Source organism: Fonsecaea monophora, assembly GCF_001642475.1.
Source record: "Fonsecaea monophora strain CBS 269.37 chromosome Unknown Scaff41, whole genome shotgun sequence".
Lineage (NCBI taxonomy): Eukaryota > Fungi > Ascomycota > Eurotiomycetes > Chaetothyriales > Herpotrichiellaceae > Fonsecaea > Fonsecaea monophora.
The window spans coordinates 60,944-74,904 of record NW_019173972.1 but is presented as its reverse complement, the minus strand read 5'-3'; the positions used below and the strand labels follow the sequence as shown (position 1 = coordinate 74,904).

General features: G+C 52.8%; 5 protein-coding genes across 5 annotated transcripts; 1 reads left to right on the top strand and 4 right to left on the bottom strand.

Annotated features, from left to right (window-relative positions):
* Positions 1-3,303: 3,303 nt before the first annotated feature.
* Positions 3,304-3,767, bottom strand: AYO21_06102 (hypothetical protein; the record flags this gene model as incomplete). Its single annotated transcript, XM_022656066.1, has 2 exons — positions 3,304-3,508; positions 3,568-3,767. The coding sequence occupies 2 exons, from the start codon at positions 3,765-3,767 to the stop codon at positions 3,304-3,306; spliced, it is 405 nt and encodes a 134-aa protein (XP_022511586.1).
* Positions 3,768-7,488: 3,721 nt separating this feature from the next.
* On the bottom strand, positions 7,489-7,971 carry AYO21_06101 (hypothetical protein; the record flags this gene model as incomplete). The annotated part of the gene is made up of 1 exon (XM_022656065.1): positions 7,489-7,971. The coding sequence occupies one exon, from the start codon at positions 7,969-7,971 to the stop codon at positions 7,489-7,491; it is 483 nt and encodes a 160-aa protein (XP_022511585.1).
* Positions 7,972-8,013: 42 nt separating this feature from the next.
* AYO21_06100 (hypothetical protein) lies at positions 8,014-8,409 on the bottom strand (the record flags this gene model as incomplete). The annotated part of the gene is made up of 1 exon (XM_022656064.1): positions 8,014-8,409. The coding sequence occupies one exon, from the start codon at positions 8,407-8,409 to the stop codon at positions 8,014-8,016; it is 396 nt and encodes a 131-aa protein (XP_022511584.1).
* A 672-nt stretch (positions 8,410-9,081) lies between these two features.
* Positions 9,082-10,485, top strand: AYO21_06099 (hypothetical protein; the record flags this gene model as incomplete). Its single annotated transcript, XM_022656063.1, has 6 exons — positions 9,082-9,100; positions 9,162-9,229; positions 9,284-9,293; positions 9,350-9,436; positions 9,490-9,657; positions 9,713-10,485. 6 exons carry the CDS (start codon positions 9,082-9,084, stop codon positions 10,483-10,485), a joined length of 1,125 nt encoding a protein of 374 aa, XP_022511583.1.
* Positions 10,486-11,178: 693 nt separating this feature from the next.
* Positions 11,179-13,016, bottom strand: AYO21_06098 (hypothetical protein; the record flags this gene model as incomplete). The annotated part of the gene is made up of 2 exons (XM_022656062.1): positions 11,179-12,880; positions 12,940-13,016. 2 exons carry the CDS (start codon positions 13,014-13,016, stop codon positions 11,179-11,181), a joined length of 1,779 nt encoding a protein of 592 aa, XP_022511582.1.
* Between the last annotated feature and the right edge of the window lie 945 nt (positions 13,017-13,961).

The following is a 13,961-nucleotide window of genomic DNA, read 5'->3' as shown; positions in this document are numbered from 1 at the left end:
CGATAGGCGAGGATTTGTACCCTGCTCGCCTGTACCTTGTACGGTTGTCTAGGCGCCAGGGTGGGTGGGCATTCCCCTGATTCCCTGGCCCCCAGGCCCCCAATACTCGGTACAAGGATTCGAATCGTCCCAACAACATCTACTCGCAGCAAGGACAGTATCTCGCTCTACCGACCGAGTACCCCCCCTGTTGATATCTACTAGGTACTTACCTGACCTGGTACTTGGTACTTGGTAGCATGGATCCTACTTCCTACGAGTATTCACTTCCTACCCACATATCCCCTTCCCCCTTTTAATTTTCTCCTCTCTTTTCTTACCCAGTATTTTTCTTGTTTTTTTCGCGCCACCATGGATTTGGTTGATAGTTGATAGTTTATAGTTTGATGGATGATGGATGACCGCTTCTACTCCGTACGTTCTGCGACGACAATTGTACTGCCATTGCATCCACATGGCAACCCACAACGACCGGCTCTAACGTCCCACACCTAAATGTGCCCATCCACAAATCCACAAAATCCATTCACCTGAAATCCATCTGAAACAATCCCTCTAAAATCTGAGGGAAATGTGGGAGCGAGGAACCACCCAAGGGCAGTAAGCGAGTGGAGTTTATACAGATAACAAAATTTTTCTCCTTGGAGGTGGGAAGGGGGGGGGGGGGGAAAGTATACTGCTAAACTATATGCTGACGGACGGGGACCGCCAAAGAGTAGTAGTAGTAGTGGTAGTACAGACCAAGTATGTAGGAACCCGTCATGTGTACGAGGTACCCAGTAGCTACTCGCCCTCGTAGGGACGCGCAGTTGTGGGAAAGGAATGGGAAGGAATCTCACCCGCACCACGCCGCATCTGTGTATCCACTACGTACCATACCGTCCATCCATCCTTCTATCATTCACCCACTTCACCCATCAAGCAATGTAGGCGATCGCACGCAGGCAGGTAAGAAGGTAGGTACGCAGTAGGAAAAGCGGGAAGGGGGGGCAAAAAGGGGCAAAAAGCGGGTGAGGCGGGCGGCTCCAGACAGGTACAGGCACACACACACAGGAACAGGCACGCACAAGCACCAACATGTAATGTTCCGAAGGATCCTTGGGATTTGGTAGTACCCAGTACCAGTACCAGTACCGAGTTGGGTATATACCCTGCGTTGCCTCCCAGCCGATGTAGCACCCTAACTAGGAAGGGAGGGAGGTATGTAGGTAGGTATGTAGAGGACGATCCTTCAACACCAGGCTGGCTGAGGTCAGAATAACGACTGCCATTACCACCATCACCACTGTGCCACTGCTCACCCACATGGTAGTAGTACCTAGCAATCACTGTGTCCTGTTTCTCGCTATGTGTACTCCGTATGTGGGTGTGGGTGAATGTGTCTCATTCACACACCATCTCGTCCTGCCCGAGTTATTTGTATACTTAGGTAGCTGATATTTGGCACAAGCGCTCTGCCATTTCCGCATTCATGGCAGGCACAAGATAGGTATGTCGTGTTCATCCCCCCTGCGCCACAGTGATTCTTTTCTATCCAAGGACTCGCCACGCAGTATTGGTGTGGGTATACCTACCTACCTACCTGCCTACTAAGCGAAGTGATATCAGGATCAGGCGTTGCCGAAAGTGGTATACAGGATAATTAATTATACTCCATGCACTTTGCCTGCTTGCCTAGTACATAGACTGATTGACTGACTGACTGACTGACTTTGCTGACTACTCACTCAGCTCGCAAGTTAGTCGTACTCGTACTCGTCCTCACAGGCTGAGTTCATTATGTATTTTTCCTGTGATGACTCAGGGATACGTCCCTCGAGATTTGGGAGAAAGTGGAAAGGTAAAAAGGGCAGCGATAGGATCTACAGCATCCGCCCACCTACTTGCCTCGTATCGAGTGCGTAGGTACATTGTCGCTAAGCGCCAGCTAATTAACGTCTTCTGTCTCATTTTGTCTCTGGGCCTTCTTTTGGGTTTCGGGAAACAGCACTGTTGATTAGCTGGTACCTATTTCGCTGCAATGGTGAATTTGGATTTGGATACGATTATGGTTATGGATCCGGATCTCAAAATCTTACAGGATCCAGCGTAAAAAAAAGGGGGGTGACCTCAAGGTTCACTTATGGCAAAATCTGCGGCTTACACTTCTCACACACACACAGTGTCTCCCGTCTGGTCAGCCAGCAAGCCAGCTCGAGAGATGGATCGAAGCGCATACTCGCCTACTCGCCTAGTCGTACCCAACACATACTTTGACTTGATGATGCGGAGGTGATGTGGCTGGGTCCATGGCGGCAATGACTCTGCCTATCGAGGGATTCAACGTCTCGTGCTCGCTTACCTCAGGTGTCACTCTCTCACACACACACACACACTCTCTCTCTCTGACATGCAAAGCGCTTCTCCTCTGTCTGTCACAAAGGCTTTTGAATCTGGGTTTTGTCTGACATGTTGACATTCGATGACTGACGGTTTCTGATTGACAGGAGAATGACAGGCAGGCAGGCAGGCAGGCAGGCAGGCAGGTGGAAGGTAGGACGATGTTCATCCTCTTCCCCTAGAGGCATGGTCTATGCTATGTATGTACGACTCGAGTCGGGGTAGCAGAGATGTACGGTAAGTGCATCACCCATGAGCATCACCGCTGGGCCTTGTGTCTCTCTGTCGCCATCTAGGCCGTCGATACCCCTATCCAAGTGCTTCAAGTGGAACAGTGTGAGGCTGGAAGCCATCTTTCTGACCGGCCTGCGTGGCCGAGTCTGGTGTTCTAGTATCTCTCTATCCTGCCGAGCCGAGACATTGGTGTTGCAATCAGTGGTTCAAGAATCCCACCGCTATCCCATTCGGATTCAGTCCGAGTGCAAATGGGGAGTGGTTTCTGTGTTGTCTGAATCTGGTCTGAGGATCATGTCCCATCAACAACACCGTGCAAGTACAAGTCCAGGTCGAGACTGACTAGGCACATACGGACACTCAGTATGCTAGCCACCGCTGCAACGAAACCACAAGGTTGAACGGGCTCTTGGGATGCCTCGCAACTTTGAAATCCAACCACAACTGCAAGTCCAACTGCAACTGCAAGTGCACTTCCTTTCAAACGGGGGTGGCAGGTGACATATATTCCACCGTCACAGGCCAAAAGGAAAGTAAGCAAGGGAGAATTGTCCATGCAGCGGCGTCACTTTCTCTACTACTACTGTTACCGCTATTCATCAATTGACCAGCCAGTGTCCCCCCTGCATGCTGTAGGGCTACATATACACAATCTACTAACTTTTTGGCCGTTGTCCTTATTGCCTGCATTCAGACCTTGTGTTTCTGGTTCTGGTTCTGTTGTTGTTGTCGCCGTTCCTGCTGCTTGTGCTGCTGCGTGGCATGAGGATTGTCACACAAAAGGGGGACAAGAACGGCGAATCCGAGTTTCAGCTGGATACCACCAGCAGCAGGGTCCCCTCTGTGCATACCGTGATACTCCCCCGCCTCTCTGTCTCCTTGAGGTCCTGCACTTCTATGTTGTGGTCGTGTTACTCCCCAACCTCTCTCTGCGTTGTGGATTCTGTTACCTACATCCCTGCGTGCGTTTGACGAACCAACCCCCCTCCAATCTGGGGAAGGTCGTGCATGAAATGCAACAAGAGCCCCAGCTCCAGACCCAGACCGGTATCAAAGGGGTAGGTGGCACGGATCAGGTCGTCGTCGTCGTCGTCCGACTCCTTTTCCGCCTCCTCGTGGAACTCAGAAAGTGGATCCACAAGACGCAGGGACATCATGTCTGGTATGTACTTGCCCTATCCTTGAAGTCTGGACCGGGGATGAGCCACCAACCTTGTGTTGTGTAACGACATGGGCCTCGGCGGATTCTTGTCAGGGTTTCAAGACGGGTGGACGGCTCTCAGCCTCATGTTGTGCGAGATATCGCCACGTCCACCCACCAGCGACAGTGCCAGTGTAGATGAACCCACCTCACCGGTCGGGTTGGAGAGGTCATGTTGTGCTACGCCATCCGCGTCTTTCCCTTCCTGGCCGGTTCTGATCCCCATCATGGTCCTCGTCGTCGTCAGCATCATTACCATCCTGGCTACTTACCGCCCAACATCCTCTGGCCAGCCACATACCAGCACCCGTACCACAGCGCGTGCACTTGCACCTTGCACAGTGACCGGCCCAGGTCTTGTTCGCTTCCTGCAACCGCATTGCCTCTTCACTCGACTGAAAAGAAAAAACTCAACAGATGCCTGGGCCACGGAGGACCGACTTAGTCTGGCCCAATCCAGCCCATCCCATCCCGGCCCAGCACAGGCCGCAAGAACCGGGTCAGTGGTTTGTAAGTGATTGGTCCGTGGAAGGTATGCATCGACCTCTGGGGCAACGCGAGGCGACAAAAAGGCAAGGACCCTCCGTCCACTTCCCGCAAAAAGTCCCTTCGAGCAACGAACCTCGCTCTCTTCAAACATGCACGGGACAAGGTCTTGGAGGCGAGGCTGAGAGCTCTGCCTGCTTTTTGGTATGCATTGGCGGTATTCTGCCTTGCCTTGATTCATCATCACCACTCCCTCACGCCCGCACTCATGTACTTGCGCGTGTACGTGTACATGTTACCTCCATGTTACTCTTGCATGTTCGTGCCCGTGCTGCCGTCCTGCGGTGCACAGTCCCGTCACGTCTGTGCACAACCAGCCTCGCCAGGCCAAGTCAGACCAGGCTAGCCCAGCCCAATCTAGACCAGACCAGTCCAGACCAGGCCAGAGTAATCAAGCCACACAGGTTTGGAGGAAGCTGAGTGTGCCACTTTGCAACGCCTTTGGGGTTTGCAGTACAGTTGGACAGGCACGCGAGGGTAAGGCTGAGACCTGGAGGCAGGAAGTAAGTAGACCGAGTCTGGAACAGGCACTGCCTTTGATTGCCACGCTGTTACTAGCTATCATTGCTGGTTCACCACGGGCTGTAATGCTGGCATATGGCTATGGCATCTGTCGTGTGCGTGTATGCGTGTATGTGTGTATACGTATTGTGTTTGTGTGGAGATGCACTCTAGGGATCTATCATTCTACGACGTGGCCTCACTACTCTTACCACCTCAACAACGAAAGAAACAAAGGCCAAATCCTGTCAAGGAACAGTCAAGGAACAGGGAAAGAAAGGCAAAGGTTTGAGGCACAGGGCAAGGCAGGATCAGCATGGACAGTACCTGTACTGGAAGGTAAGGAGGTCTATCGCGATGGGAATGGAATGGGGATAGACTCGAACAGAAGGGACATGTAAGTCGAAGAAAGAGATGGAGAGAGGGGGATGTAGGAAGTAAGTAGGTAGGATAGGTAGAGTATTTTCTTGCCTATTGGACAGCAGAAGAGAAATGAGTGATAAGTTGCAAGTCCCGTTAACAGCACTCCGAGCCTCTCTCTCTCCGTCTCTTCATCTCTCTTCAAAAATCCCTATCCATCCATCCTCATCTCTCGAGGAATCTTTCTCAAAAGTACTCGTTACGACCATGTTGCTTTTCAGCTCTCACTTCCCCACAAACATATCACCATCTCTTTTCGTTATGATATTACCTACGCGCCCTCTCTTCCGCCTTCCCCCTTTTTAGATCCCCTCTCCTCTCATTGATCAGTGATCCTCTCCCACAAAATCAGGCTTTCCTGGCCAAAATACTCCCGTTGGCCGCGTCGACCAGGCCGTTGAACTGCTTCGAGTTCTGGTTGGTGGTGAGCACGACCGACTGGCCGCCGGCGTTGACGACGACCTCGACGCCCTGGAAATCGGCCGTCAGCTCGGCGGCGTTGATGAGGAACTTGCCGCTCGAGTCGAGCGGGTAGAACTCCCGGATGGGTTGTTGGTGGTTGAGCAGCGGGATCTCGGCGTTGACCCCGTGGCCGGTCTGGTTGTTGGTGAGGCGGAGGCGGACCATCTTGGATCTTGTATCGCGTTGTCACTGTTGCTGCTGCTGCTGCTGCTGCTGCTGCTGCTGATATTGTGGTCGTGGACTGGGTCTAAGTCTGCCGAGAGTCGAGGGATGCTTGGGAACAATGGGTCACGCGAGGTAAAGGGCTTCAATAAGGAACAGGGTTGCGAAGAAGTTGAGAGAGAAAAGACTGGGTCAGTTCCCACCTTTTATAGACTTCTCTCAGGTCAATCAGGCTCAGCTGATGAGTCCAAGCACCGTGAGAAACGACGAGTGGGCTGTATACCGAGTCCCTCCAGCTGAGAGCTCGCGGTCCTCGATTCGTCCAGAATGCACAGCTCGTCAACAGGCCAAGGGGCCCCCCTTGAGAGAAAACAGCCATTCAGACACGTCGGTATGGACTTTGAGCTGCAAAGGCAAGCACCGACTGGGGCGCTGACGTCCGGACAAGTGTGGTTCGATCTCCAGCTCGAAACGACGAGGATACTTGCGCAATGTGCGCCAAGGTCTCGACATGCATCTCGAGTTCATGCTCATGCTCATCATGCCGGGAAACGGGAGGCCTGTGCACTGCTGAAGATGCGGTGGGCTGGCTGGCTGGTTCAACAAAACATCGTCCGATCGTTCACTCGCTCGCTTGCCATGTTCTTGTCCTCGGGGCGACTCACGCGAGGAAGTCTTGCTTGCACGCCTTGAGCAGCCAACACCCACGCCCACGCCCACTGCCGAATCTGTAGCTGAGACTCGCTCACTCACTGGAGAGACAGGCAGCCACGGGCACGCACGCCAGGGGTGTGGGCAGAAAGCCTCGTATGGAACGATGAAATGCCTGTGACACACATGCATGAGCTGAGGAAGGCGGGGCTGACGTTCGTTTCGTTTCGTGATCACCTTTTTCTTTCTGTGTTTTCTTGCCAAACTGCTCTTCGAAAGTCCACCTGACCATGACCCTTTTCGCTCGCAACAGCCCGCCGGGCCACTTACAATGGTTCAACGGAATACAGTCCGTGGTCCAAGCTGGCTGACTGGCTGGCTGAGGTGTACTCGGTAACCCTCAGGCCACTCGTTCTAGTCCCTTTGTCCAGCCTCACCACCTCTTCTTCAAGGGTCTCCCCGCCTTTTCGGCTCCGAGTCGCTAACCAAGGTTGACCAAGTGCAGCTTTGGTTGGCAGGGATTGCCTTAACTTCGGTAGGGATCACAGTCAACAAGCTCCAGGAAGCACAATAAGAGACGGAAGGGCCCGGAAGATCGCGTCATTCTGAAAGTGTCGGATACAGCGTGATGGGGAGGGAAGCCGAAGATAATCAGCATCAAACACCTGATGAGCTCCTGTAGATGCGGACTGGGCAAGATACTTGAACATGAGAAGCTTGATAGAATCTGAGCCAGAAAGCAGTGACTTCGATAAGGCTGATGGCGAAATCTGTCTAACTGACCAACTGACTTTGCCCCCATTCCTCCAATAGCAGCATGACTTCTGTATAACTAATCCTTCAACGACCGTGTTCCCAGCAGTGCCTACCAGAAGTCCCAATCACGTGAAAATGGCCGATCTAATGCGCCGGCCTAATGATCATGATACCTTTCAAGAAAGGGTCCAGCCATGTTCCTCGTTGTAAAGCTGTTCCTCTGGGTCTGGCTGAATCTCCTTCATCCCATTGCGGATCACATCATCAGAGAGCTTCAATTCGCCCGAAGAAGCTGGAATGACCGATGACTCTCCCGCACGAGCCTCGCCCAAGTCTTTGACAACGTATGCATACTTCATTAGATGAGTCCCGAGAAAATTCCACACTCCAGTCGCTCCAGGAAATAGCAGTGCGAGTGATCCATCCTTGTACGAATCTTGGAGCACTGCGTGGCATCGGGACCAAACCATTTCCTCGTGTGGAGGGTTGCGCTCGCTCGGGTTGTCACGATCCAGGCAGGAGACGCAGACCTGGGGCAGGATAAAGGGCGGGGTCAGCAATCTCGCCTGAGTGGCCAGGGCGGCAGTATTGTGAGTCGATTCGGGTTCAATCCAGTGGAAGGTTGCCATCATTTCGGCGAGGTCGCGGAGACGCCACATGGGCGCAGCCACGTATACATTCTTGCTTGCGCGAGAACGGATCTAACATTCCCCAAAAACGACTTGAACTGTCTTCTGGCCTGCGTTGATATCATCCTGCAGCTTGCTCCTCATCAGGGCAGAAATTTGTCCAACTCGCTCGACCAGGTTTGCCAGGCTAATTGGGGCGTGGTTGAAGTCTATCATGGGGTATTCGGCTCCTGGAGGTGTGTCTGGCAATGGATTGATTCGCACAATGATGGTCGAACACTGGTCCCATTGAAGATCAGGAATAGAGTCGGGGTTTGGTGCCTTATCGGTGACATAGAGCACCCAAGAATTGCCCTCTTTGACCAGGACAGGCTCCGAATCCATCGTCTCGGGGGGTAATTCCAGAGTTGAAGGAGTCGAAGGCTGGGTTGAGGATTGTGAGTGGGAAGAGGCATGAGAAAATGCCATTGCGAACAACAGTAATGCTGGAGCAGAATACTGGAAATATTACAAACAAGAAGGAAACGGATAATGTTCGAGCTAAGATGTGCTGTAGCCTAAGATGTGGTGAATGAAGTTGGATGGCAGACGAGAATGATGGGAGGACCAAGACAAATTGCCACATCCTACCTCAGAGGTACTTGCAGATAGAGCCATCACGCAGTGATGCAGGTGCAGTTGAATTGAGGCAAGGACAACTGAATGTCGGCGAAGTAAACAGGAAAGTAGGAATTAGAGCAGGGGACAATTGCGGGAAAGCACTCGGTGCTTAGGTGCCACCAGCCACCAAGGCTCTGGATCTGCAAGGCTTTGTTTAACTAGGCGGTCACGGCGGTCAACCTAGGGGCCACTTCGGGGGACCTGCCTTGTCAGCAATGGGCCTTAACTAGTCTCTTCCCCGCCAAATCAAAAAGAGCCCCTCAGGCACCAGTGCCCTCCCATTGGCTGATCCTCCGACCGCCGCAAGCGCAGTGAATAGCAGAGAAGATTCAAGAAGTTTTTTGTGCGACTCAAGAGCCTGCGGCTCTCACCGTGCATTCCTACTCCTTGCTCGACTTCTCCCCTAGTGATACTTATCGGTTTCTCGGATCTAGTAACACCTCATCGGCTTAAATCGTTCTCGTTCTCGCTCCTCACAACATGGCGCAAGCAAAAAGTGGTGAGCCTTACCACCCTCTCATGCGTATAGCCATAGTCTGACCGACCTTCTCATTGTGCAGGACGACCTCGGGTCTACTTCGACATCACAATTGGCGGAAGGAAACAAGGTCGGATAGTGTTTGAGCTTGTAAGTGTCGCAAATCCCGGCGTGAGAAGCGTGTGGACTGACCGCCATTGACAGTATAATGATGGTATGAGTTACTGTCCTCCCCGCTAGATCGCTCTCTTCCGCTAAGATCTCGTTCAGTGGTACCGAAAACGGCAGAGAATTTCCGGGCTCTGTGTACCGGTGAAAAAGGCATGGGACAACAAGGCAAACCGCTACACTACAAAGGTACAATACACTCAACATTGTTGGACGGGCTCAAGGCTGAGTGTACGGACTAGGGTCAATCTTTCACAGAGTCATCAAGGCGTTCATGATCCAGGGCGGTGACTTTACAAGGTTCAACGGAACTGGAGGCGAGTCGATTTACGGCGAAAAGTTCGAGGATGAGAATTTCGACCTGAAGCATGACCGCCCTTTCCTCTTGTCTATGGCCAACTCAGGTCCCGGTAAGACCATCAACACAGGAATAAGCTTCCTCGAGTCTCCCGCTAATTTGTTCAGGTACCAACGGTTCGCAGTTCTTCATCACCACTGTGCCCACGCCCCACCTAGACGGCAAGCACGTTGTGTTCGGGGAGGTTATCAACGGCAAGAACATCGTACGAACCATTGAAAATCTTCCCTTGCAGTCAGATAAGCCTGTGGGTGGTGATGTGGTGGTGGAGGATTGTGGTCAGCTCGAAGGTGAGGCCTATGATAAAGCAACTCAGAAAGTGGCGGATCCAACCGGCGACCCATACGAAGACTATCCAGACGACCAGGGCGAAGGCTTGAAGGGAGAGGAATACTACAAAATCGCATTGGATCTCAAGGAATTCGGGAACAAGGCATTCAAAGCTGGAGACATCGGAACAGGGATTGAGAAGTATCAGAAGGCCCTCAGATACCTCAACGAGTATCCGGCAGCCAACGACAACGACCCCAAGGATCTCCAGAGCAACATGGATGCCCTGAGGTTCACTCTGCACAGCAACTCTGCCCTTCTCGCCAACAAGGCCAAGCGCTACGAGGAAGCTCAGAAGTGGGCCGGATTTGCCATTGATTCTATTCCCAAAGACGCCAAGGACACGGACAAGGCCAAAGTGTACTTCCGACGTGCACAGGCGCGGGTGGCGCTGAAGGACTTGGAGGAAGCACTCAAGGATTACGAGCAGGCGGCGAAGCTGGCGCCCGAGGACGCGGCGATCAAGACCGAGCTGGCCAGGGCGAAGAAGACTCTTGCCGACAGCATCAAGAAGGAGAAAGAGAGCTACAAGAAGTTCTTTACCAGCTGAAGCGTCGCCATAGATACCCAGGGTGTGTGGGTGGGTATGGCTTGGTACTGGATCGTTTCGCGATTGAAAAAGGACAAAGCATGGTTCGGGACGTGCGCGGACACTGCAGAGTTTTTGAGGCATCATAATTTTTTGAAGCATCATCATCGTCGGCAGGCGTAGCTCTCTCCTGGTGCTTGGATAGGGTGGTAGGGTAGACCTCGCAATGTTTACTCCTTTTTTCGAGTGTGTGGTGGGCGTGGGGAGAAAATGGCAATGCATGAGCGTGAGCATAAACATGAGCTTAACATGAGCATGAGGGCTGAAGGCGCAGACGGTAATCGAGTTATCTCCCGAAAACAGCTACAGCTACAGTGAAAATCCTTGGTAGACTCAGATCGAGACCCAGAACCCGACCTAGACCAATTGATAATTAATGTACCAGAAGGCCGGATTAGACCATATTAGACCAGTAGACACGAGACGAGACATCAGATCACCAGAATAATAGAAAAGACAGACAGCTAGAATGATAGCAGCCATGGCGCGAAGATGACCAGAGACATAATAGACACATGACATGATCGATATCCAACAGATAGACGGCTCTGATGTGCCCTCTTCGCTTTGTCCCGTGAATTCCTTGTCCATATAATCCAATGGATGCCCAGCCATGAATCTCTTGCCCCGTGACTTTTGAATGTGCTCGGACTCTCACGGCTGACTTCTCCCCTGGGCATTGCCTTGCGCGAGGTTCCCCGTACTCCGCCCAACCTTCATTTCCTCCCGCCACGTCGTCCGCTCTTCCTGGGCCACCCCGGGCCCTTTGTACACACTCCCGTACCAACCGCTGGCCCAGCTCTTGCCCTGTTTCGCGTTGTCGCTCTCCTCTGTGCCGCGCTTGCTCTTCGCCGAGGCCGTGTACCTTCGGCGATACCACTTGCCGTAGGTCAGTAGATAGTAGAGCCTGAAGCAGAGAAAGGCGAATTTGTCGTGCTCCAGATCTTCTGGGTACTCGGCACCCAGGTCGACCGCGGCGGCAATCCCCGCCATAATGGCGACTTCGTGCGCGTTGACCAACGTCCAGCTCGCGGCGTAGCGCACCCTCCTTTGGCCCTGGAGGAACATCATCCACGGCACCACGAACAGGTAATGCGTGTACGAGTGGCACAGTTGATGCCACCAGTCCTTTCTGAGGACCTTGCTCTCGTCAATCTCGTCGTCACTCCACAGATGCCCATCTCGGTCTTTGTTGAGGAAGATCGTCTGGAACACATGGTCCTCAAAAGGCACCTTGTCTGGGAACTGCGACTGGTAGTTGGTGGTGTCGAAGCACATCTCCAGCTTGGATCTGTCCTGGTCATACATCTTGATGTAGTACATTGGGCGGAAATTGTCGGCTCCAAAATCACAGCGGGACGACTGATCTTTACCACCTAGGGATCTTACGGCAAGAGATTCCGAGTAAAAGTTTTGGTAGTGCTTCTTCATATATGAGGAGTCGGTATGCGTAATAGTGATGTCGTCGGAGAATTTGGCAGAGCCGAGGACTTTGCGTTCTCGCCAGGAGGAAGTGGACGAAAGAAGGCGCTTGGCGGTGTCAGCGAGGCAGCATAGGACTATTTCATCGTAGTGCTCTTCGAACGTGGGCGCGTCTCGGTCACCGCCAATGGGGTTGTGGTGGTCGGGAGCTGGTGTACGCTGTTTGAGAGAAACGACAACGCCGTTAGATCTCGAGCGGTGGAGGATTGCTGCAAGTTCAGTCGAGAGGCGGACCGTCACACCGCGGGAGACAAGGTCTTTGCGCCATGTCTCATAAAAGTCGCTGAAGTTGGGAAAGACGACCATGGGAGGATGATTGGTCGCTATGCTGACAGGGTCGTAAGGAAACCACATGCCATAGGTGGGACTGGTGCACAATCGCTCAAGCATGATTGAGGGTACATTGGGAGCTTCGTTGCCCGTTCCCAGAAACAACGCCACCATAGGCAAGGCGACGGTGTTGGTGAACTCCTCAGAAAAGAACCACAGCTTGAAGAAGACCTTCATGGGGATCAGTGCGAAGAAGATCTCGAACCAGCGCATGAATTTCAGGGCAAAATTGAGGCGTTTAATCTCCTTCTGATGCCGAGCTAACAGGTCTGTTGGGAAGACGTTAGTCCAGAAGGTGTCGTCCTTGCCGAAGGAGACTTGAAGGTTAACCGGGTCAGCGTGATATCCCTGGCGAGCGAACATGGTCAAGGTGTGGTGGAAGATATAGCTGCCGCCTTGAACACCTTGATTGAACCAGCTGGCCCCATGACGATCCTTGTCGAGAGGACAGGAGAAGGCTTGACCTCCGCAGTAATCGACGGCGTCGATGAGAGTGACGTCGTATTTGTCGGGGTGCTGGGAGAGATGGTACGCCGTGGACATTCTGGAGAACACCACAATTAGTGACTGACCGTGGGAAAGGCGGGAGATCTAAGATGTTACCCAGCAGCGCCCGCGCCGACAATGAGAACCCTCTTGCGACCAGCCTGATGCTGGGAATCGGACGGTTTCTGGGGCATTGTGGAGGCGTTAATGAGGCTATCTCGCTCGACGTCGCGGTGGAAGGGAGTGCTGTCCATCAAAGGGATTTGGACAGAGATAAGAGAACCATTGGGGTTAGGGAGAGTGTAGCTGCATGGTCATGAAGAGGTTGTTGATGGTGGTGGTGGTGGTGATGGACAGCGGATGGAGGATGATTCGTAGACTTTGGAATGGCGACGTCATGACTTTCAGGAACCAGCATCCCAGCATTTCAGCTTCATCTCTCACCGCGTGGGTGACTTGTCATCTGTCGTCAAATCTCCTACATCTCGCCTCACGGCTCCTGTTCCCCCTGCATCGCATCTCAGATCTCCCCACCTTCGCGAATCGGTCTCTTCCAACTCGCCTCTCTGCGCTTGGGGTCATTGGACACCGATGGCCAACTTGCTAATGCCTCATTGCCTCTCCTGCACCGCAGTCTCATGGACTCTTAATCTTGCCAGCCCCGAAATGCTCTCTCGAAGCATTGTAGATTTCAAGCTCATTCGTATTGGAGGCTTTTGGGCGCGCACCTTGTTTTCTAAGGCTGTGGAAAGATCGTACCTGGTTGAAGCGGTTGTAGGCAATTGGAAGCTCCATTTTTCAAACCAGAAACTATGCCGAGCGTCCGCAGCTAGCTGAGCCTGCGCTCCCTCCCGCGCAAGTGGTAGAGCCACCCTAGGCGGCTTACGGAGTAGAGGATCGTCGGCCCGCGCTCAATATGCGTTCCAAACCAGCACTCTTATCTATCTCGTACAGTCACAGATTCACCATCATCAAGGTAGCCTTGCGCGTGCATACAGTACTATCAATTAGGAGATGGCATTTTCTTTTGTCACAGAATACTCGCCGAGCGAGCCGTCCTGGTGCCTCCGCCCTTTGACAAGCCTCCAAGACCGCGTCTCATTTGTCCTACATCTCAAATAGACACCGATTGTACTTTG